The sequence below is a fragment of the Asparagus officinalis genome, chromosome 3, assembly GCF_001876935.1.
Source record: "Asparagus officinalis chromosome 3, Aspof.V1, whole genome shotgun sequence".
Taxonomy (NCBI): Eukaryota; Viridiplantae; Streptophyta; class Magnoliopsida; order Asparagales; family Asparagaceae; genus Asparagus; species Asparagus officinalis.
In genome coordinates this window covers 42,153,423-42,177,757 of record NC_033796.1, presented here as the reverse complement: position 1 = coordinate 42,177,757, position 24,335 = coordinate 42,153,423, and the positions used below count along the sequence as shown (strand labels likewise).

At 37.3% G+C, this 24,335-nt stretch overlaps 4 protein-coding genes across 6 annotated transcripts in view; 1 reads left to right on the top strand and 3 right to left on the bottom strand.

Moving 5' to 3' along the window:
• Nucleotides 2,938-9,102, top strand: LOC109833939 (lipoyl synthase, mitochondrial). The gene is made up of 4 exons (XM_020401812.1): nt 2,938-3,501; nt 5,187-5,398; nt 6,720-7,099; nt 8,714-9,102. Exons 1-4 carry the CDS (start codon nt 3,038-3,040, stop codon nt 8,834-8,836), a joined length of 1,179 nt encoding a protein of 392 aa, XP_020257401.1. The 5' UTR covers nt 2,938-3,037; the 3' UTR covers nt 8,837-9,102.
• Nucleotides 10,865-15,478, bottom strand: LOC109833938. Its single transcript, XM_020401811.1, has 5 exons — nt 13,909-15,478; nt 13,562-13,636; nt 13,251-13,465; nt 12,799-13,022; nt 10,865-11,917 (listed from the first exon to the last, which is right to left on the bottom strand). The coding sequence occupies exons 1-5, from the start codon at nt 14,663-14,665 to the stop codon at nt 11,281-11,283; spliced, it is 1,908 nt and encodes a 635-aa protein (XP_020257400.1). The 5' UTR covers nt 14,666-15,478; the 3' UTR covers nt 10,865-11,280.
• LOC109833937 (2,3-bisphosphoglycerate-dependent phosphoglycerate mutase-like) lies at nt 17,716-21,881 on the bottom strand. 3 transcript variants are annotated; one of them, XM_020401808.1, is made up of 8 exons: nt 21,828-21,881; nt 20,139-20,374; nt 19,816-20,039; nt 19,234-19,352; nt 19,002-19,158; nt 18,238-18,339; nt 17,999-18,118; nt 17,716-17,918 (listed from the first exon to the last, which is right to left on the bottom strand). In XM_020401808.1, exons 2-8 carry the CDS (start codon nt 20,371-20,373, stop codon nt 17,874-17,876), a joined length of 1,002 nt encoding a protein of 333 aa, XP_020257397.1. In that variant the 5' UTR covers nt 20,374; nt 21,828-21,881; the 3' UTR covers nt 17,716-17,873. The 3 variants fall into 3 exon arrangements, with proteins under 3 accessions (XP_020257397.1, XP_020257398.1, XP_020257399.1); XM_020401809.1 differs by lacking the exon at nt 21,828-21,881 and adding an exon at nt 21,651-21,816; XM_020401810.1 differs by lacking the exon at nt 21,828-21,881 and adding an exon at nt 20,446-20,464.
• The window catches only part of LOC109835010 (pollen-specific protein C13-like), a 4,378-nt gene continuing 2,304 nt past the window's right edge, over nt 22,262-24,335 (bottom strand). Inside the window, exons 2-3 of the mRNA XM_020403011.1 lie at nt 24,229-24,335; nt 22,262-22,777 (exon numbers count right to left, since the gene is read on the bottom strand). Coding sequence (XP_020258600.1) covers nt 22,452-22,777; nt 24,229-24,335 — 433 coding nt within the window. The 3' untranslated portion in view covers nt 22,262-22,451. The remainder of the gene's footprint in view (nt 22,778-24,228) is intronic.

The following is a 24,335-nucleotide window of genomic DNA, read 5'->3' as shown; positions in this document are numbered from 1 at the left end:
GGCGGGCTCTCTTCGAGAGAGTCACAACGCCTTCAACAGTAGAAGCGTTGACAAGAACAGGTTTGACCTCGTTGGAAGTCGGTGGAACTTCACCTGACGCAACTTTGGCGTCAGCTGGGGTGAGAGCTTCGTTGGCGTTCTGAATTTTTTCAAACCAACGAGCTTTTCTCCTGGAGGAGAACTTCTTGGACTTGCGGGGGGAGGTAGATCCGGACGAGGATGAAAGGTACTCCTCGAATTTGGCCTGGTCGAATTCATACTCGACCTCCTCCTCGACCGGGATTGAGATCCGCGGCTGAGACGTGACGATCGCGGCAGCGAGATCGGTGGCTCCCACTGTGGTCGCCAGATTGTTCGCTGTGAAAATTGCCTTCATTGAATTCATTGTTATCTTGAATAACTATTTTTTTTCGGTTACAAAAGATCCGGTCTTTTTTAGATCCAGTTACAACGAAATCAAAGAAAAAGAAAAAGATTACAACTTTCCTTTTACAACTTTCCTTTAGAACAAATTTGCGGTCGCTCGCTTGCGGTCTCTTGCTTGTGTGGGTTCTTTGCCGACGCCGGGGTTAATCCGTGGACCACCGCGCGATCTAGATCCGGTCGGATCTACACGAGTATGCGGGTATTATTCCACGAAGGGAATAATAGCCGGGAGGGATTACCACCCATGGGTGGCTCGGCTTTGGCCGAGCCCCCCTTAGGCATTGGGTTTCGTCGTTTTGTCCGGTCTCGTGGTTGATTCGGACTCTGATTTGTTGATATGATTTGGCAGTAGATCTGATTCCTGATTAGGCAGTAAATCGGCTTTTGAGTTTGAGTTCGAAACTGATCTTGATTCGATCGTGATTTGTCCGAGTCTGCCCTTGGTTGGATGACTCGTTGACTCTTCGAACACTTGGCTTGATTCCACACGCGAATGGATGTATTCCGTTGCTTACGTGCGATTCGTCAACCTCGTCGCCTCGTTGGTTCGTCTGTTTGTGCCGAGCTATGCTAAGGGACCTATAAGCAATTTTATACGCTTACAGCCATGGAGATTTTCTAATGCTATAATTGGATGGAGGGTTAAGAAGGAAAGAGAAGAGAAATTTGAAATTAAATTTGTTTGGGAGTTTTGTTAGGAGAGTAAAGGAGGGAAAGATAGGAAAAAATTACACTTAAATGTTACACCCTAAATTGGGGTGTAAAAAAGGGAAAAGAAAGGGAAGTAAAAAAAATTATCATTCCTTCCCTATCCATAGTGAGCTCCCTAACAGAGCATAAAAGAATCACCGAAGATGGAGCAAACATTATTGGGAAAATTGTGTCAAAACCTCAAAAACAATATCTTCATGTCCTTCAGTCCCTTCATTTTTTACCCATGTGGTTCAGCCCTAAGAAGTGTCACATTATGTGCAATAGCCTTCTTTTAGCAATTATTACCCGCCAACTAATCATAGAGAGAGGATAAAAATAGAAAACCCCAAAATGCCATTATCTCTTCTATTCTTTCATGTTAGGTCAAATTAGAGTTCATGTTAGGCCTAATTTCATGTTAGGCCTAATAATAGTTCATGTTAGGTATAATTTCAGTTCATGTTAAGTTAAATAATAGTTTATGTTAGGTCTAATTTCAGTTCACAATAAGTCTAATAATAATTCATGTTAGGTCTAATTTCAGTTCATGTTATTTCTAATAATAGTTCATGTTAAGTCTAATAATAATTCATGTTAAGTCTAATAGTAATTCATGTTATGTCTAATTTCAGTTCATGTTATGTCTAATAATAATTCATGTTAAGTCTAATAATAATTCATGTTAGGTCTAATAACACTTCATGTTAGGTTTAATTTTAGTTCATGTTAAGTCTAATAATAGTTCATGTTAAGTCTAATTTCAGTTCATGTCATGTTAAGTCTAATAATAGTTCATGTTAAGTCTAATAATAGTTCATTTTAAGTCTAACAATAGTTCATGTTAAGTTAATAATAGTTCATGTTAAGTAAATAAAATATTAAAAATTAGATTTAATATGAAGTAAATTAGACCTAACATGAACTATTATTAAATCTACCATGAATTATTATAGACGTAACATGAAATTAGACTTAACATGAACTATTGTTAGACTTAACATGAACTATTATTAGACATAACTTGAACTAAAATTAGACTTAACATGAACTATTATTTGACTTAACATGAACTATTATTAGACCTAACATGAACTATTATTAGACCTAACATGAACTGAAATTAGACTTAACATGAACTATTATTAGACTTAACATGAACTATTATTAGACCTAACATGACCTAACATAAACTATTATTAGACTTAACATGAACTATTATTAGACCTAACATGACCTAACATAAACTATTATTAGACTTAACATGAACTAACATAAACTATTATTAGACTTAACATGAACTATTATTAGACATAACATGAACATAAATTAGACTTAACATTAACTAAAATTAGACTTTACATGAACTATTATTAGACTTAACATGAACTGGAATTAGACCTAACATGAACTATTATTAGACTTTAACATGAACTGAAATTAAACCTAACATTAACTATTATTAGACCTAACATAAATTTAGACCTAACGTGAACTCTAATTATACCTAACATGAAAGAATAGAGGAGATAAGGATATTTTGGGGTTTTGTACATTTTATGCTCTCTCTATGCTTAGTTGGCGGATAATAATTGCTAAAAGAGGGCTGCAGCACATGATGTGATATTTCTTGGGGCTGAAGCACACGGGAAAAAAATAAAGGGGCTGCAGCACATGAAGATATTGCTTTTGGGGTCTTGACACAATTTTCCCAACATTATTTGATGATTTACAAACATCAAGAGCCTTCGATTGAAGTTTTGCCTAATTCTTTCTATTTCCAGTAAATAAATAAATAAACATAATCACATATTCAACAATTTTCCATCTGACGTGGCACAGCTCCCTCCCACCATCGCCAATTCCCATCTCCCGTACCAACCGACGACCAACCTCCAGATACGAACCCTCTCGACCGAAAATGCAACGCCATCGCCATCGCCTCCTCTCCCTCGCCCGCTCCCTCGCCTCCCCCAAATCCCGATCCCAATCCCAATCCCAATCCCGACCCCTAACCTCGACCCCTCCCCTCCTCCTCCAAACCCTAGATCCAAACCCTAACTCCCCTCCCTCCCCCCCTCCCAAAACCCTAGCCGAGCTCCGCCGCCGCCTCGCCGAGGAGACCCCCGACTTCTCCGATTTCGTCTACTCCGTCGAGGTGGGGACCAAGAAGAACCCCATCAAGAAGCCCGAATGGATGAAGCAGAAGATCCCCGGCGGTGCCAAGTACGCGCAGATCAAGTCCAATCTCAGGGAGTCGAAGCTCCACACCGTTTGCGAGGAGGCGAGGTGTCCGAATCTCGCAGAGTGTTGGTCTGGGGGCGAGACTGGGACTGCCACGGCCACGATCATGATTCTTGGTGATACTTGTACTCGCGGTTGTAGGTAAGAGAACTCCCAGTGCTTTTTTTGGGTTTGAAGTTTGATCTTTTGTTCTCTTTCTCTTGGATGACGTATTATAGATACGTAATGTTAGATTGTAGGGAGTAAGCCCGTATAAAGGCCCACTGTAATTGTTAAGACCAAGAATCTTACACTTTGTTGTCGCATTAACATCTACTCAAAGTCCATGGAAGGCGAGGCAATAGAATTACTTGTGATTGTAGGTAGTTTTTGCTCGAGAGAGCTCTCTTTTTGATGATTTTGGGTTTTACTGGATATGTGTGGATCACTGAGATGCGAAATTTAGCAAATGAAAATGATTTTAAAGTAGAGGAATGGGCAATGTATGAATTGTGGTTTGTCTTGTCTAATTATGCTAATTATCAAACGTCTGCATGCCAGAGTCTTTGGTGCAAATTTTGCCTTGGAAATTATTCAATTAACCTATAATCTTTTTCTCAAAGACCATGAACATACCAAGTATAAGCTGCTTGACCTTGAAATTTAGTATTTTTGGTTTTCGTCCTCTAGTGTGGTCTGTCTCATAAAAGGGATTCATAAATAGAGAGCAGCTCATTTCAATTGGTGGATGAATGCACGTTATGGGGGCTGTGTTTCTGATTATGTTGATCGTACGAACTTTTTTGTAGTCTATTTGTATTCGTCAAAGTGATGTGCATTTCACCTGAGAAAGTAAGCCAATAAAAAGACAATATAATGGTTCAGTTACAATGAATGGAGTTTGCTGGACCCAAAAAACATTTTGACCTTTTTGATGTCAAGCAAGGGAAGAAACAAGTGATAATTCACAAAAAAAAGTTCATTATCATAATTCTTTTAATCCTAGAAGCTGGAGAACATTTACATGCCCACACAAGAATGATATGGTATACAAAAACAGAAAATTTTAAATAAGTACGCAGAAAAGAAAAACAACAATATAGAGGGAGTAGGGTAATGTATATGTTCGATACAGTGTCCAAAACAACACGAGCTTTCTTGTAGAAATATATGTGCTTCATTGCTTGGAATTTTATCAAAGATCACAATGATACTGCGGGTTTTGAATGTCGCATCATCTAAATTTGCAAACAAGCAAACCAGAGAAGGAATGAAGATTCTGGTGGTGGATGGGGGCAGTCATCCCTTCTAAAAGTTCTCTCTCTAGTTACACAGGTTAGTTCCTAGCAACCCTCTTAATCCTTAAGTAATGAGATCCACCCTCTCTTTTTGTGGTCAAATCTGGGTTTTGTTAGTTAAACGTAAATGCATAATAGTGGGTTCAGTAATCAGGATTATGTTGGAAATTTTTATTTGGTCTGCCTACATCGAAACCTTGTTGATAGAAAGTGGCCTGTGTGCATCACCCTCTGTTTCACTGTGTTGGGCTCACTTGGCACAAGCTTCCTCCGGTCACCTCGTTCTGGTGTTATTGCAGTAGTCCAGAGATATTTAGACCTTCTTTGACTCCATTTAAATTATATGTGAATAGCGGGATTGAAATCTGAAATCATTTGCATTTTATATGTTATCGAACTGTGAATTTTTTACCTTGCTAAATCTTTGCATGCTGTGCTTGTTTCTGAGACAAAATTGTTCTTAGTTAAAGATCTGTTGGTATCTTACTGTTAAAGAGGTTTTGGAATTACTTCTCCTTGTTTACTGGATTTAGATGTTTTTTCATTCAGGTTTTGTCATGTTAAAACATCAAGGACTCCTCCTCCACCAGATCCAGATGAACCCATTAAAGCCGCTGAAGCCATTGCTTCATGGGGTGTAGATTATGTGGTAATCACTAGTGTGGACCGTGATGACTTGCCTGATCAAGGAAGTGGCCATTTTGCTGAGACTGTACAAAGCCTGAAGCGTCTGAAGCCAGAGATGCTGATAGAGGCACTTGGTAAGGGGATCGATTATTGCATATAGTATCATCTTTTCAGATGCATCTATGGCCATTCTCTTCTGTTTCATGAGTTCGTATCTGTCAGTTACCAGGCACCAAGACATGATAAACTTGGACATGTTTCCTGCTGCTCGGATACTGTTCATGTAATCGAAAAAGATATCACCGTATTTGAAAGGTAGAAATGCTTAGAAAGAAAATATAGAATGGATCTACAAGGGAAGATAGTAAGTAAAAAACTAAACAAGTTTTATTTTACTTCCATAGACATCCAAAGATGTGCCATACTTCTTTTTTAACTATGCAATGACTTGTTAACAAGTAGTGCTGAATCAATATTATAGGCGCACATGTGTATACATAGAGGGTGTTCAAGCAATCGAGGGAGCCTTTTTTGGGTCAAAGTATCTTTTAATCTAGCCTGTCCATATCTACATGTTTGGTGACATGTTAATAAGCCAGCCTTTAAGGCACATTTGAAAAAGCTAGGGTTCCCCAACTTTTTAGAAACTAGCTTATAAGCTCACCCAAATAAGCTAGGTTTGACCAATTAAAAGACTTTTCTGCCCATATAAGTTTTATAAAGTTCTTATCATAAAAGCCAAAGCCACAGATACCTTATAAGCTTTAAAAAAAAAGCCCTCCCAAGCACTCTCAAAGGCTGTCCCCATGTTCTCATGTTTAAAAGTTACCTTGTTGAACACCTGAGGGTACACAGACACTTGACAACCATATTCCTTGTCCAAGTAATACTGGCATTTATCTGTGTAATTGCCAAGACAACCATATTCCTTGTCCATGTAATACTTGCATTTATCTATGTAATTTCCGAGCATCCATTTTTTTTAATTCTTGAAGAAAGAGGAATTACGGGTGTATAATGCATCAGTTCGTATTAATTGTTTTATTTTTCTGTGAATCTATTAAATGATCATTCATTGAGTAGCAAATTCATTCATGAAAATACTGCTAAAAAGTGAAACTCATATTTATACTTCAGGTACTACTGATATTCAACGCATTCTTGCTTTTTAATTTATTGTTTGAAGGATTCATTGACATTCTGAACAATATTCTTGTTTATTTGGTGTTCTTTGAAAAGGAGACTGACGTTTTTATTTTACAAGATATTTCTGTACTGAGCAAGACTTTTAATTATGAATTTGAAAAACTAAAAGTAAAGTTGTCTTTATAAGTATCCAGAGGTTCATATTTGAACTATGACGCTAATTGCTTCGGTCTCAGGAGATATTTGGTTGCCTAATTTGTATTCTTTGAAAGGTTCCGGTTGATGCTTATTAATGTTTTTGTGCTGCAGTTCCTGATTTCCGAGGAGACTCAAAATGTGTAGAGAGGGTTGCAACATCTGGACTGCAAGTTTTTGCTCACAATATCGAGACAGTTGAAGAGCTTCAGGGTGTTGTGCGAGATCGCCGCGCCAATTTCAAACAATCACTTGATGTTCTTAAGATGGCAAAAGAATATGCCCCGGTTGGAACTCTTACGAAGACTTCTATTATGTTAGGTTGTGGGGAAACACCTGATCAGGTGGTCAGCACTATGGAAAAAGTGAGGGCAGCAGGAGTTGATGTCATGACATTTGGTCAGTATATGAGGCCATCCAAGCGGCATATGCCTGTTTCAGAGTATGTTACACCAGAAGCTTTCGAGAACTATCGGTTGCTTGGCGAGGAAATGGTAACATCTTAATTTACAATCAGGCACATTAATCCAATAATTCATTTCTCATGTCTTCATATTTAACTTTGTATATTTGCTTTCTAAGGCATTTAAGCAGAAAACAATGTGCATTTATTTGCATCTCTCTCACAATATTATTTAATAAATATAACAAACTATTCTGTTTTAGGAGAATAAAAAACATTATTGATTGGACTATACTAACTTTTTTAATCATTTAAGCTGGGTTAATAATAGAATTTCAACTTTTATTTTGAGTTGAGACGCAAGCAGCTGATATAGTCCTAAAATTCATAGTGTCAACCGTATAATGCTATAGGCTGTATTATATATTTTATTTATTTATTTAGTTGCAGAATCTCCGAATGCATGACAGCTCGAGATATCACTAAAGTCCTGCTCAATTTCTTTAAAGTAGTACTTGAATGCTTCATTTCCATGTCTGATTTATCCAAACCAAAAATACAGTTTCATGAATGAGCCAAAAAGAGTTTAAATTCTGAATCCAACTTCAACTAGGGAGGTTTTGGATGAGTTGAATCCCACCCGATGAGATAACTATCTGACCCATGTGACTTCTGAATTCTATCCTTTCAAGTTCCAACATGAATCATAGAAGCCTGGTGGCTTTTAAGAGGTTGAAATAGAGAAATACTTCAGTGTGTTCCATATCAGGACAATAAGATCTGATGACTGTTTATACTTAGAGAAAAATAATGTTTTTTCCCAATTGGTATCTTCCAGCAGAGAGACTTCCAGTGGTTCAGAATAATGGTTGGTAGAGGAGTCGTGTGCTAGGTTTGCTTCCTTTCCTTCACGAATGCAGCTTGTAGCTGGAGCTGGGGAGTAATGTGAAACCTTTGGCTGTTCCTTTCAGAATAGCTTTTTCAGAAAGTTTCATGGTACCTATGGGTTGGGATTGAGATTTGACATTCGTAGACATTTATTTATTGCGCCCTCTCTGATGGTGTGACTTTGACGACTAGAGATGTCAAAATTGGTGAGGATCATTGCCGATGGAAGGATCATTCCCACATGCATTTGACCTGTGTTAATTGCATTAATTTAGTCAGTTTATACACACTGTTCGACATATACGAAAACCTAGTACTTGTTGCTACATAGAATTCCTCTAAAAGAATGATTTGATCTTGACGGTTTCTGGACTGTGGGTAACCAACTAACCATATTAAAGGAAACTGGAAACTGTTTTATATTTATTGCTACACATATTCTGTCAGAACTGTCTACATATTCCATAGAGTAATCATATTTGAGGAAAACTAGTTAGCGGACGTTTTTGCGTTGTGAACGTGAAGGATGAAAACTTTTACTGAAAACATCGCCAGCAAAGATGCATGCCTTGCATGAAGAGCTAAAATGTAAAGTACTCCCTTCATCAGAGAAGCATAGAACTAGAAAACAACAGAAAATAATATAACTGCTAAGAAGATGTTATCCATTCCCTTAATGCCCCTGGGCAGAACTGAAAATGTGTTTTGCTTGCCCTTAATGATTGTTCTTGTAAGATTACTAACTCATGTAGACAGTATAACATAGTTCGAAAATGACCTACTCATTCTTAATTTAATGGGCTCGTTTCTGGTACAGGGATTTAGGTATGTTGCATCCGGTCCTATGGTTCGATCCTCGTACAAAGCAGGCGAATATTATATCAAGTCAATGATTGATGCTGATCGAGCTGCAGCTTCTGCTTCACTTTCTGGGTCATGAGGTATTGAGGTGGAAGCAGATGATTTTTCAGCCCATTCGCCATTTAATCACTTGACGTTCGTCTTCTCTCGTTAACACTAGAGATTATTCGAGTGTTCACTGCTGCTGCTTGACCTTTATAGTAAAATCTCCTGATTCTATGTAATTTTTCTACATTGGGTTATGTTGTCAATGTATTTAATTTGCATATGATGCAGAAATAATGTAATTGATCTCACTGAAAATAATACAACCATGATATCTGTCTAAAGGTTGGCTGATTTCTACTCCTATTTCAAAAAAAATTCTTCTTTGATTTTTATGGATTTTATCCCCCTTCCAGTTAGTGATCAGTTCATTCTACTAATATCCAACTTTGATGGCTGCACTAATTGAGTCGTTCAAGGAGGAGGAATGTTTTTCCATGAAGAGTCAATTGAAAAGCCTAAATCTGTTTAGAAATTGCGAAGCTGAAATAGCACCTATCAATTTGATTCTAGATGCCTGTCAGCTACCATTTTCATATGCTTATGGTAGTTTTCAGAGACCATTAGTTTCTAGAAAGTTAACAATATAAATTTTATTAATTTGCTAATAAGTTTTCTCTGTGGTTGTCCTCTGTGTTATGAGCTCTGCAAATATCGTCTCAACACGAGCTATTACCATTGATAAGACTGATTAAATAGTAAATATGGGCTAGAATAGGTTTTTTTTCTGAAGCTTGTGGATTTATTTATTTATACCTTTGTTTTAAAATTCTCTCTTTATGCAGCAGTCTATGGTACTTGTATTGCCTGAAAATTTTCCCGTTACTCTAATTATTGATGTTCTGTATCGTTTCCTGACAGTTAGTTTTCCGGCCCATCAGCCATGGGGAAAGAGAAGACCCACACTAACATTGTGGTCATCGGCCACGACGACTGTGGGAAGTCAACCGCAACTGGTCATCTCATTTACAAGTTTGGTTCGTTGACAATATTGAGATTGAAAGGTTGAAGCTACTGAGATGAACAAAAGGTCATTCAAGTGATGACCTGGGTTCTTGACAAGGTACGATATGAAATCGGTCAAGGAAGTTTCTTCCTACGTTGCCACACCTCTCACATTGCCGTCAACTTCTCTGAGATCTTGACCGAGATTGATTAGGCAATCGGGTAAGGAGCTCGAGAAGGAGCCGAAGTTTCTGAAGAACGGAGATGCTGGTTTTTTGAAGAGTCTTGGTTACCAATTGCAGTTCAAGATGATTTGAAAACCGTGAGAGGATCGATCTAAGTCACGGATGATGGCATGTTTACTTGTTTTTCGGACAAATGATCCCTGGAACTTGTCTTGGGGGGTAGAGGCAGGTGGTTTTGCTTGCTGTCCCAATGTTAACATCTTTGCTGCTCAAGGGATTGTTTTCTAATTACATTGTATGGCTTGTTGATTGAAGAGTTTAGGATTTTCCACTGAGAGCTACTTTAAATTTTAAGTTACGTACTCTGATTTTCTTATTGTTTATATTTTGCTGCAAGCTAATGACTAGGCCTATATGTGTGTTTCGCGATTGAAGAAATTTTACAGGTCGAAGGCCAGCTTGAGGCTAATAACTGATTGCAACTTGCAAATCATTTTTGCAAAGGGTTAATTGCGGGTAGAATTGACTCTCTGTACTGTCGCCAATTGAGGATAGAACTCCTCAGTTCTCTAGGTTCGGATACAACTCCTTAGTTCTATTGGTGCGGGTAGACCCCTTTAACTGATTTTTTTTTTAAATCGCGGATTGGCCGCCTTTGTTCTATTGGCGAGTCAAAAAATTTCACGCAGGTCTATTCGCAACAAGAAAACTATAGGGGGTCTCTCTGCAATCAGACAATAGTGCAGGGATCTATCCGCAATTAACCCTTTTGCAGAAGTAATAACTCAGTTTCTACATGCATAGCTGCAAGAAAATATACAATTTTATCTATTAATTGTCTTTTATAAATTACAACTTTAGTTTGAAGGCTGAACAACATTCATAAGGTGCAAGGAACAAAGAGAACCAAGAGAGATTATTGCAAGTTCTCTAACCATCACTATGACAGTCAAAATTACATACAGGTCGCATTCAGTTTGCATGAAGCAGATTACAGACTTACAGTACGTCACAATCTTTTAATATATACAGAGTAGCATTCAATTAACTATGAAGCATATTACAGACTTACAGTACGTCACAATCTTTTAATATATACACAGCAGCATTCAATTTACTTTAGGGAATCTCAATCTTGATGCATGTAGTTACAACATATCACAGGCTTTACCAATTCAGGCTGCCTTGTTCCTTAAACTGTTCAATCTGGCAACTCCTGATCCGATTATTTATGCCGATCACCTACTATATCTATTTTCATTTATATCTCTACGTAAACATCCAGTATTGCAATAACTTACATAAAACCAATACATGTACATCATACCATAAACTTTCTTATCCATAACTACAATATTTGATGTGAGGTTCCATTAGCACAGTACTCAATGCAAGCCGTCTCGTTTGCCTGCTTCACCTCCTCAAAAACTTTAACTGATGCCTCCGAAAACTTCACCAATTGATCAAAAACCCTTCTCAAACCTGTCTGCAGACCATCTAAGCTCCATTTCTCACAGAATCTTTCTGCTTCATTATCTTCATCTTTATCCCTCTTTTCTTCTATGTGTTCATTACCCAAGTCATACAGGATTGATACAGTATCTCTGATTGAATCATGGAGCCCTTTAGAAGGAAGAGACTTGATTCCATTCAACCAATGTTGGCAGAGGACGAATATAGGAGGAAGAGAAAGGGACTGGCGAGAGCGAAAGGCTGCTTTTCTCCTGCCCTTGGATTGTTCTTGAGGCTGCGAGATGCACTTGTGAATCCAAGAGTTGAGTGCTTCGACGTAGGACTTATGGGCCTCGACCAAGTTCATAAAACTGGAGGCGAAACATTTAATCTCGATGTGGAGGTGTGAGAAAGCTTGATTGAGGGTTTCATTGTGAGGTTCTGACTTTGAGTTCATAACATGATAGGCTAAGGAGATTATGATGAATTGTGTGTGATGGCATTCGACCATAGCTTTCCACATCCTGATCAGCCTAAAGAAGACAACACATCACAACATCTCAGGAGGCAAATTAATGCACATAAAAATTATGGTTAATTACACATAGACCTCCTCCAATATCGATGATTAGAACTTACTACCCCTGCAGTTTCACTTGAGCAGAAAGATCCCCTGGTTGAAAACTTTTTGACTCTTTTGCCCCGAGATAGACTCATTACCCTGGGGCAATATCTACCGAAGTTTCATTCAGGATACACAAATAAGAAAAATTTAACCCAGGGGTGGCATCTGCCAAAATGAGCATATAGGAGATCTATGTGCAATTAAGTGTAAAAGTTAAAGATGAATCATAAGACAATATGAGGAATAGTGTATAGAGGCTATAATATAATAAATTAGCGAAATAACTATTCAAGTCATGTGCCACTTATTTATAGTCAGAGCTATCAATCATTTTCACCAACATCCTGCTGTACTTGCAAGCTTATTCAAATTGGTAATTGTTGATGATGAAACTGAGTGCAATCCTTAAAAGAGTAGAGGATAGTGCAATGGGTATTTCCCTTTTCACCAGTTGACAGAAAATTTGAATGCAATGATAAAGAGAGCTACTATTGTGTCAAAATAATGAGGTCAATGGATTGCCCAATACTTCAATTTGGTGAATAAGCATGAATACGCATACACATGTATGTTAGCATTCAACAAACATAGTAAGTGCTTTTATGTAGTCCCTGCATGCCTGTATGTTACCACTTCCATTAGCGCAAAGTTAAAAATTCTACGATGTCACCTAAATATTAGATTAGTTTCCATTAGTGCAAAGTTCAGATTCAGCAGTCTCCAATCTTTCTTTTGATATATGTTAGACAATAGTGAAAATGATAGCTTTAGTAGTTCATGAGAACATACCCTTGAAGAAGCTCCATTAATTGAGGTTGTAATTCTTCATCCCTCATCTTCTCAATTTTTTTTGATATTGAATCAACTGTTTGAATGGCCACAGTTATTTGTGAATGAAGATCTTTTACAACAGCTCGAGTTTTGTCAATCACTTGAGGATTCAAGCCTCTCGCAAATTGGTGTCTTAATTGGTTACATTTCTGATCATATGCCTTCCTTAAAGACTCAGTAGCCTGTGGAAATAAAAAACAGAATACGTTGCCTTTTATATATGGATACTTGAGAAACACTAACCAAATACTCCAAAGATACAACTTACCATAATTTATATGTTTTTCAAAACATAGCAAAGGCATAAGCTATGCATTTCCTATAGCTTAAACACTAGAGCAACAAGTAAACATTGAAAGGAAAATACAAAATCAAAGGCATAAATTCATACATGGCATAGAATAGAATACCTTCACTTCATCGTAAAGCTTTCTTTCCCATGCATACAGCCTGTCCAATGTCGATGAATGGCTTCCTGAAATCATGCAAAATTCTTCAAAAAAACTGCAATCACTCTCGTTGTCCATGTCTTTTGATGTTGTTCCAATAGGAGTTTTGGATGATGAGGACATAGATGAGACTGAGCGGTTCCAAGTAATTACCTTTGCCAAATTTTGTCCAGGTTCTACAATATAGGTACATATATACATAAGACGTGCCAATCTCACAAACCAAAAACAAAGAAGTTGCTTTGAACTGAAATTGAAAATTAAACAAGTACCATGCTTAAAGACGGTCTCAGCCTTGCAGCAAACTTCATGGAAGGTTGACAGAAATTGCCATGGAGGTGATTTACCTGTGAAAGATTTTTAAAGATTAGGACATGAAAAATAAGAGAGGGTTGATTAAAGACAGAACTCCTGTATTTTTACCAAATTGAACTTTCTACCCATGTAGTTCTATTGTTGCAGATAGACCCCCTGAAAGCAGTAAAAAATTCTCATTCAGGGCGTCTATCTGCAACAATAGAACTAAAAGGTTTTGTAAGTTCAATTTAGCGATATTGCATGGGTTCTATCTGCAGTTAAACATACACCATGAAATCATTTCTTCTGTACTTTAAATCACCTGTTATCTCAGTTTCAACCCTGAGCCTTATCTTGCTGGTCTCCAGCAATCTCGATACCTCATTGCCGGATTCTGCTGCTCTTAGGAACCGATGCTCAATATCCTTCATACTCGACAAGAAGTCTTTAGCCCTATGAGTGATGAATTCTGATGCATCCTCCCTCTCTGCAAAGACCTCTTCACTCTCCACCTCACCCTTCAATATATTTGACCGCTGCAACTCGCCTGACGCTATTCTAATAAAATCCTCAAGTGATTTGTCGCTTTTATAAGATTTGTTCGAACTCTTTTCCAGGAAAGGAACTAATTCTGCTTGATTGCTAGAGTTTTGCGCAGAAAAATTCTCGCCATTTGGATCAAAGAAGTCCCAGGAGGAACCAATTTCCTCCTCTCTGACGAAATCCGCTGTCGCCGGATTTATGGCGACTGTCACTGCAGCATTACTTGATGCCTTCATGTAACTCACATTGGATAACCGAGGTAATGGGCTTTTCATTTGAACAGGAGAAGATGAAGCATAAGAGGATCTAGATGGAGTTCTATCAGGCTCCAGGGTTGAAATTGATGGGTCTATTGAAATCTCAGCCTCTGAGAATCTCCTTAAAGCGGTGCCTACACTTTTGAGGGACTGTAAATAAGAGAGATGAGCAGCTGAGAGAGCATATCTTGAATCAATTGCTTGTTTTATGGAGCGGGTGCGTTCTCTGCAGAGAACCAGGGCCTCATTGCTTGAAGGTTTGGAGCTTGGAACACCCATTAGAAACCAACTTCATAAGCGTTAGATTTTTTTTCTTCTAAAAATAAAATGGGACACCTAGTTGCGTTCTTTAACAGGCCACTAGAGTTGCTTTTACTTGTAGTAGCATTTCCCTTGAGAAGATGGTAGCTTTAGTTGAAATTTACCAATGATCAACAATGAGAACTGATCTCTCTAAATAAGCAAAGAATCGAAGTACCTTTTTCTGTCTCAAATTCAGAGCCGACCTCGGTGAGTTCAACAATTCTGAAATGGGCAACACACCAACCTTGATTTCAGTAGGACTTTTTAGCTTCAATCCAGAACCGAGTTCAAGAGGACAACCTTCTTCTTCTTCTAATTATCCTTCTTCTATCTAATAAAGCAAATAGCTTTACTAGGCAAAGATGAGAGATTTTTTTTCTCTTCACTTGGAGGCCCCCTAAGTTCTGAGAAAAGATGAGCAGATCGATCTCTTTACAAATCTCCAGCAGAAGGGAAAAGTTCCCTCTGGGGTCTTCTTGAAATCAAATGTAGAATAACAAGAACCCACATCAAATAAGCCTTCAAAAGATCCAAAATTCCCACTGAAGAATTGCATGAACCCACATCAGCAGTCAGCTACAGCTGAAGTCAGTGGACACTTGGGAATCCATCCAGTAGCAGATAGAAACAAGAGAAAGGTGGAAGATGAGACAAATGGGCAAGTGAGAAAGTGAGAGTTTCGAGCACATATTTATTAATTAATAAAAGAAGATTAAATCAAAGCTATTTTCTCTCTCTCTCTCTCTCTCTGCGCTTCAGTGCTCTGTTGCCTTATTGCTTGCTTTATGGCTTTCAATGTACTAATCTTTCGGCCGAGGAGCACATTTATTTGAGCACCGCAGAAGGACATGTAACGAATCTTGGTCGCATAGCAACGGCTCTTTTCCGTATTAAAGTGATGGGACTCCAATCACGGGAACTAATTGAACAGTGTTTTTTAAATTAAAAAAATAAAACCTTGTTCAGTCAAAGTAACCGATTCAAGACTGAGACCGAAATCTTGCCCGCACCAATTAATTCTTAGCTTTGTGCGTTTGGATATCACAAGGAACTACCAGAAAACCCCGTGTGATGCGGGGGAAGTGAAGAATCGACCGCTCCGTTTAGAAAATTGATAGACAAATAACTTCACATCTGTAAACTAATTTCCATCTCAACAGTTAACGATATATGTTGAAAGTAAAGTTTATAATATGCAAGAAGGTGACAACATTTAATGATTTTGATGTTAGATGCGACATACACCATTTGTGATAAGGGTTAGGCTGGGGAGTTCAAGGATTATAACCAATTACAAACAAACCAACGCACACATTACATGAGGGGCGGATGTATATACAGTCCATGTGGGGCTACGCCCCTCCATCCCTCAAAATTTTGAGAAAAAAATAGGGTAATTTTTATAAAATCTTTTCCTTTAAAAATTAAAATATATTCATTCTTTATCTCAAAACCCACGTGTCACGCCTCTAACTTTGCTCTTTTCTTCAAGAACGATCTCCTCAACCTTTTGGAATTTTAATCAATTTGGTGAATTTTTCCATCGATGTTAAATCTCTGGTAATTATCTTCTCTAACATTCTCTTCCGTTGATTCGATTTCGTGCTTCTACCGAGAGGAGTGAGTTGATCTCAAAAGACCAAAGAAGAGAACAGTAAAGTCAAAAATTGGACCATTTTTTCTCGAAAATAACCCTTCAGCAGAAACCCTATCAAAATAACCATTCATTGGATATATTATAAATGATTGAGGTTATAAATGGAAAAGAAGAAAAAACTTTATACAACTCTTATACAACTATGTAAAATGGAGGCCTGCATTATTTTGTTTCTAGATGGTCAGCTATGTTCTATCTTGTATGAACAGGAATAAAATAAGAGAGGGTAATTATTAAAGATAGCACATTGAAACTTCTTCAGGAAAGTTTTACGTCATGCGCATTAGGTGTCTAAGTTGCATTAAAAGTACGAGTCCTGCTACAGATCCTGAATAAACCGTATCGCGTATTTTTTTTTGATAGAGATGTTGGATGAAAACATTAGGCGGCCTATTTCTACTTCAACCAAAATGGGAAAAATGTTAAGTGAAAAAGTCTAGCAAAGAACTACAAGATTTTATGGTTGATGCTACCCTCACTAACATCAGCCATAAAAATTCTTAGCATCAGCCATAAAATTCCTCGTGTGCGATCAACTTGCCAATCTTCTTCCAATCTATCAAGGTTTCCCAAGCAAGAGCACAAATCATATCACGATGCTTGATTGATCACATCTTTGTAGCTGAAAACATCCCACTCATATGGGTTTGTTCTGATATGATTTGTTCCTTTTTTGGTGTATATACCATTCGCAATCTCGTCACAGTAGCTTCATCAAATCATACACTGCAATTTCATCCAGTTCGATAACCAAATTGATCCTCTATCCTCTTCATTGATTTGAACCGTCAATAGTCCTTTTTTCCACCACACTTTGGACATAGTGAAGAGGGGAGTTTGGCACCAAGAGATTCGTGGAACGATTTGAGCCGTGAAGAGGGGAAGTGCATTGGTGGTATTTTTTGCAGATTGATGGAATCTATGGAGAAAGGTTAGTGATGCCCACTGGGTAATATAGACCTCTCCTTTCATAAGGGGAGAAACATCATCTCTAGAGCTATAGAGAAGAGCAAGTCAAAGGAAGGGGGTTTGTCTCTACTGAAGTCATTACGTGAAAATGCTACCACATTTTCCCCCTTTGCCAGAAAAATTAACCTCTAACAGTACATTGCGTTTCTTGGAAAGGGTTTTTCATTATCTGCATATTTAACAAAACAAACAACAGAATACATGAAGAAGCAAAAAAATTATACATGTATATTCAGGTTAAAGCGCATACTATGCCGTAATTTTACAGGTTTTGGATCCACCCGATGCTTTTCATATAAATTCTAAATCACATCTAAATCATAATGTCACACATGAATCAAATCTCTTAGCTTCCCTTCGGTAATGATACTGCCTTTCACTAAAAAGAATAAGGGGAAGTAAAAAAAATGCAACTAATCTCAGTCACCTCGATCCATTCTATACAAAGAACAAGCTTTTTACAACATATCTCGCATGTACAAGGCTCCCGTGTGAAAATGATGGAGGTTATGACAATAAAGAGTCTGAAACTGAAGCTACCTTCCGATGGGTAGGTTATCAGGCTGGCATCTGATCCAGCTTCTGTCGATAGAAAGCCAGACTCTGCATTTATAGACAATATGTACCTCTTAACATAAATGACAACATTTAGTATCAAGCAATGTAGGGATTAAATTTCATACTGTGGTATAAGCATAAACACCAGCTTCAGTTGGTGCTACTGGACTCCCTCTCCTGATGAACTTTCCACCTTCGAATACGTACAGCATTGGAATGCCAGTTAACATCTCCAGGTTGATCACCTGTTGAGAGATAGTCTTTTATGTATTTAACTTTTTTCTCTGCTGATAGTTTCAAAGATGTGAACATTAAGCTGTGAATTAAGCAACTGAACATTTTTTTTGTATGTAACAACATTCACCTCTTCAGCAGTTAGCCTATCAAGATACATGATGATTGACCTCAGGGAATTGGCATGAGCGGTGACCAGCAGATTTTTCCCACTCAGAAGTTGAGGTTCAATCTGTTGTGTAATCTCTTTAGAGTTAGATGCTATATTTCTCTGTGAACACACGATTCTTCAAAAAACTTTAGTTTGTTAAGGAAAATTACCAAAAGAATTTTAGACATATCATACAAAATTCCTCCTCAACCTCATATACTAAAAAGAAAGAAAATTAGAAGAGTCTGAAATAGTTTTTTGATACATTTTAGGACTTGTGGAATTTCCACCAAAAATTATTTAGACATACATTTTCAGGGAAGTATTCCCCTCAAAAAATCGACCAGTTTTTAATTCCCATTAACTTTTCTGATGAATCCAATTGTTTCACAAAAGATTATTATGGCAAACCAATTGTTTCACAAGAAATTGTTTCCTCTGAATTATAACTCATGTGCATTACCTTCAGAACTCGAGTCCTTATCATGGCAAAGCAATTGTTTCACAAGAAATTGTTTCCCCTGAATTATAACTCATGTGCATTACCTTCAGAACTCAAGTCCTTATCTTCAATAATTGAACTTGCAGGAATGGATAAAAAAGAATCATATGAAATTGCCTACCACTAAAACTACAAGTTGAGCTCCCTTCACCAGGTGCTAAGGATTAGCAACATCGATAAATATAAATAGAACATCTTGTATCAAGAGCAAAAGATAATCATTAACTTCAAAAATTCTTACTTCATCTCTAAAATAAGCAACAGCTCTTTGAGAACACATTTCCAGACTTTCGCCATTTGGTGGAGGACTATGATAAGTGCGACGCCATGCATGAACTAGCTCCTTCCCTAGCTTTTCAGCTGTTTCTTGCTTGTTGAATCCTTGTAAATCCCCATACCTAAGCAGAAGCCAAAAATCTAAGTATTATACAAGGACAAAGTAGGCAGATATACCTGAAAACAGATAAACATACATCCTTTCATTAAGTTGCCAAGATGTTATCACTGAAATAGATTGCTCTCTTGCTTCTTCACTATGAATCTCACTCCATGTTCTAGCCTGCTCACTCTCATTGTGCAAAACAGCTGGAACCTGCAAATCGAGTAAAACTATGCATATGAAACTTCACCAAGAATATAGTAAAAAATATAGGGTAAATTTCAGAAAACCCTAAACTTTGGGGAGTTTCGTACAAAACCTCATGAACTTTCAATTTTATATTAAACAGCCTTATAATGTTGGAAAATGTCATAGATGATTTTAAGGGGTAGAGAAATAATAAAAAATAAAAAATTGTGATGAAAATTTTGAAGGGAAAACATTCATGTGGGAAATCAGGACAAAACAACTAGGTCACATTTTTAGACTCTTTACTCTACACCTTAATGTTGTTTATGAGATTTTCCAATAGTTGGGGTTTCGTGAAATTTATTCTACACATTAATGTTGTTTATTAGATTTTCCAATAGCTCAGGGGATAATTATAATCTTGAAAATTCATGGGGATATATGAAATTTATATACACACACACACATGTATAAAAAAAAAGGGAACCTTCTTGCAACGATGTTGGGTCATTGCGATTGCAGCAGTCATCTGAGCCCGCAACAGTGAAGAGGTGTAGATAACGTCAACGGGAATGTTACTTATTCTTTTTCCTGCTTCGATTGCCTCCTCTATTCCCTTTTGTGTCAAAGGTACATCGACACATCCTGTAAAGAGATTTTTCTCATTCCACATTGACTCACCATGCCGCAACAAGGTAAGCACAGTTTCATCTGAAATCAAGGACCGTAAAGTTAACTTTTAAAAAGGAACAAAGTGCAATATCCAAATGTATGTACTTCTTGAAGGGATATGGAGAAAAAAAGACATACTTGATGTTATCAAGGACTCGCTGGAGTAGTTCTTTGATGGTAACTGAAGTGTATCTGCCAAAGATTGTGTGGTTAAAGCTCCAATAGGACTAAATTTCAAGGTACCATACACTTGTCTATGAACACCAATAGCCTCAGAAGACATGTTCACTGAAATTTTTCTCAGTTTGGTATGATGATTTGAGTTAGCATGCCATCCATTTGCCTGGATGTGATGAAATGTGTTTGTAGCCATTCTGTGAAGAAAACAAGCGTCTCAGTTCAGATATATAGAAAGAGAGGCAGAAACATCATTTGAAAGAAGTACCATGACAAATTTGCAGGAATAGTCTGCAGTGTATCAGAAACAGTAGATGAACTAAGAGAACGCAGGAAATAATTTATAGGAGAGCCCACTTCCAAATATATAATTCAAATAAATTGGAAAAAAAGAATTGATATTTGCATTAACGACGTAAACAAAGACATTATGCAGAGTGATTCCTTCGATATTGTTTTATAGAAGTGCTTAAGAAAGAGGAATAATTAAATGATTGTCCATTTCCTGAGTGTATCAATTTTGTGTATCAGATCAAATCAAACCAAGGTTCAACATACAATGTTTTTTCCCCAACTCTTTCTTCCTAAAAGAAGAGGCCTAAAAGAATTGACTCTGTGCATCAACATGTGCTCATTTGAAGAAGAATCATAAAGCTATATTACCCACTAAAAAAGAAAATTATGACTCTGTACAGCTCCAAAAAAATCGATGAAACCTGTATCTCCGCTCCATAGAATGCAATCTTGATGCCAAGGTAAAAAAAGAGAAGGGCCAAGATAAGAAAGCATAATTCACAGATGAAACTTCTAATACTAATCAGAAAATGTCTGGTTCTACATTAATCTTTTGACAAGCTACAGTACTCATTAATTAACACAATATCCACATGAACAGATTCAAATTCTCTAGACACCCAGGCCCATTACAATCCCAAATTTCTCATCTATTTCTTGGTAAGCTGGTAACCGTGATGATATTCCTTTCAAACTGGTACTAAATCTGCAAATAAGCAAGTACTCAATTTCCACATTAATGAATATATCAAAGAGATTCTTTGTAGCATCACAGAAATGACAAATGAAACTGTTAGAGAATTTCAACCAAAACCCATATTTTTACAGATGCAATTTATAGTGCAACGGTAATCACATAAACACGTTGAATGAGTCTTTAAACAACAAAAAACTTAAAAAAAGAAAAGGAAGGTCAAAGCTTAAATACGATAGCAACAGCTCACCAAGAATCGGAAGACCAAAACCTTTCAAGATCAAGGATCATGTCCTACCTAGAGATCATTTGCCCATTTGACATCAAAATCGAGAAAACCCAATTCAAATTGGACGTAAAATCAACTTTTTAACCATTTAAACGAGAACCCATATCATATTTCACAAAACGCGGTCATCTATTAAGTGCATTAGCAATCTAAAAGAAACAAAACCGAAGTTAAGAGTAAGCGCAAGTACACAGACCCAGATCATAAACAAGAAGCACTCGGTTGGGCTCCGATTCTCGAAGCAAGTAAAAATTCCTAAATGGAACATGCCCACATTGATTCTTTAGAAAACCCAATTCGTAAAAGCACAGAAATAACAAAAAGGAATATAGATTTTCAATGGAGAAGTGACGATGGAGGAAAGAAATCTTACATTGTCCGGCGAAAGGTTGATGCTTTGACGAGCGAGAGAGATAAGAGAGAGAGAGGGGGGTTTTAGAAATAAAAATATTCAGCCTTTTTTTGGGTTACTCAAAAGGTTGCAATATATTCCAAGTAAAGTAATCTGCTCTTTCGTGTAAATATTGCTCAAAGAATTAAGGGTGCAAGTTTAATTATGTTTTTATACATAAATTCCTGAATCACCGCCAACTAACTTCACAATTTGGGCAATTTCACTCTCAACAATCATTCTCAAAAAAGAATAAATACAATGGAATTTAAGACTAATATCATTTGGCTTCTCATTTTGACAGTTCAAGCAATGTTAATCTAATCATTAATCAAACTGCATCAAACATCAACAACATTAACGGGCAACTGAAGCTTAATACACAATACACGATATAATCAAAATTTCATCAGAAATACCAAAGTAACAACACATTCCAACCCAATAATTTAACTGACAATAATAATAATTTGTTTTACAGCCACAAACGAGTGACCAAAATAGTACCAAGTTTAACAAACAAATACAATTTAAATTAGTTCATTCAACAAGAACTAGCATTATATCAAAGGTAGAAATCTCTCAAGAGAAACAAATCTATTTCATTTAGACATCAACCTCCTCATACTGCTTCATGAGCTGAGCACAGAAAGCAAAGGGAGTTTTCCTCTCGAAACCCAAAGCATTAGCGAACCTAGTGTCGGAGGCCATGCCATTGTTGTGGGTGAGGAACACCTGAGCCCTCTCCCTTCCCTGGACTATCTTTTGGCAAGAGCCGTCTGGGCTGCTGATGAGGACGGACTCGCAGATGTCATGCTCATGCTCGTCCGCAACGAGGATCTTGTAGGTTCCGGTCGCGTCGGTCACGCCGTCGAAGCTGCAGGTCTTCTCACTTGTGGCTCTGGTTCTGCATTGTACTCTCACCTTTGCACCTGGTGAAGCAAGAAATGTTCATATGAGCCATGACAATTGACATAGGGATTTTAGGGCGGCTTGAGGCAGGGAGGAGAAGCTATACACAACAAGCAGTACACAACAGATGGAGATAAATATAGGTATATATATGTACATTTACTCAATTGTATACCACATGTTTTAGTGTAAAAAACTCATGATACACTTCATGGCCATATATCATACACTCCGTCTCCACTTTCTGCAACTCGTTGTACTTGACATGGATTCAGTTTTAGCGCATACCAACTTCATAAGCATGATTATAAAGGATTGTTTGCATATCTAGTTCAAAACCAAGCTTTTTCAATTTATAATCTACTCAATAAAAGAACATAAAATGTTATGAGATTTTTAGTTCTCATGACATGTGAATGAAAAACAATATTGATCTCATATGCATTATAAGTTTTAATATGTATATAGACATGCCCCCGTATCCTACATTTTACAAATTTGGTGTATCCGCACCACTACCCGTGTCCATGCAACATAGATTAATCCTTTTTTGAATCCAAACATATTAAACCATACATCCATCTTATTCTCATTCCAATGTTCAACGAAATCTCATCCCATGCCTCTTAATCACCAAACTCACACTCAAAACCAAATGGATGCAAGCCACTCCTTAACGTTCTCCATCAGTCTCAAGGGCTTCTTACTCTTCATGAATCATTCCATATCTCGTAGACCTTAAAAAAACAACATTATCCAAGACCCTCGGGGCTTAAATACCATCGTCATCTCTACAAAATTCACCTAGTCACAGCATCCTCTGATCCCAATATCTTCCAACAACAGTTTGAATTAGATAAAATTAAGTGTTATGCAATTATATCTTGATCTTGATTACACAAGGATAAGACTACAACCAGAGAATAAAAAATATACATATCTGACTATTTACAATATATTTAAATGAGGGTTAGTTCAATACCTTACGGTTACTTACTATCTACAAATAAAAATTATCTTTTTTCAATCGGAAACAATTATGTCAGGAATACTTTCTTAATTCATCACAGATCTAAGAATTATCTCCAAGAAGGGTACGCGGATTTAATAAAGGAAGGTTAATTTCTAGTCAGATAATGCCTCGATCATTTTACATTAATAAATATAATCCATTTGCAAGTACCACCTTCATCATGGACTAATTTAAAATCTAAGAAATAGATGCGAGTTCTAAATTTATTACACACTCAACAACTGAGGGTTTCGTAAGCAAAAAATTAAATAAAAAATATATAAAATAAGACTTCCATTGACTAATGTCAAATTTAGTCGAGCTCACAGATCTCCTAGCCATTTTTACAGGGAGCTTAAAATAAAAAATTCGAAAATTTTAAAAACTGAATCCAGATCTGAAGGAAGCCAAGCTGCAAGGGCACAGATAAAGCCAAAAGAAAAATCATTTTTTATTCACCTTCGATGTAGGTGGTGGCCGGAGTCTCAAATCCAGCCTTACACGTGTCGCAGAAGACGCGGCCCTGGACCAGGAACCTGCTGCCCTGGCCCTTGGGAGCCGTGCGG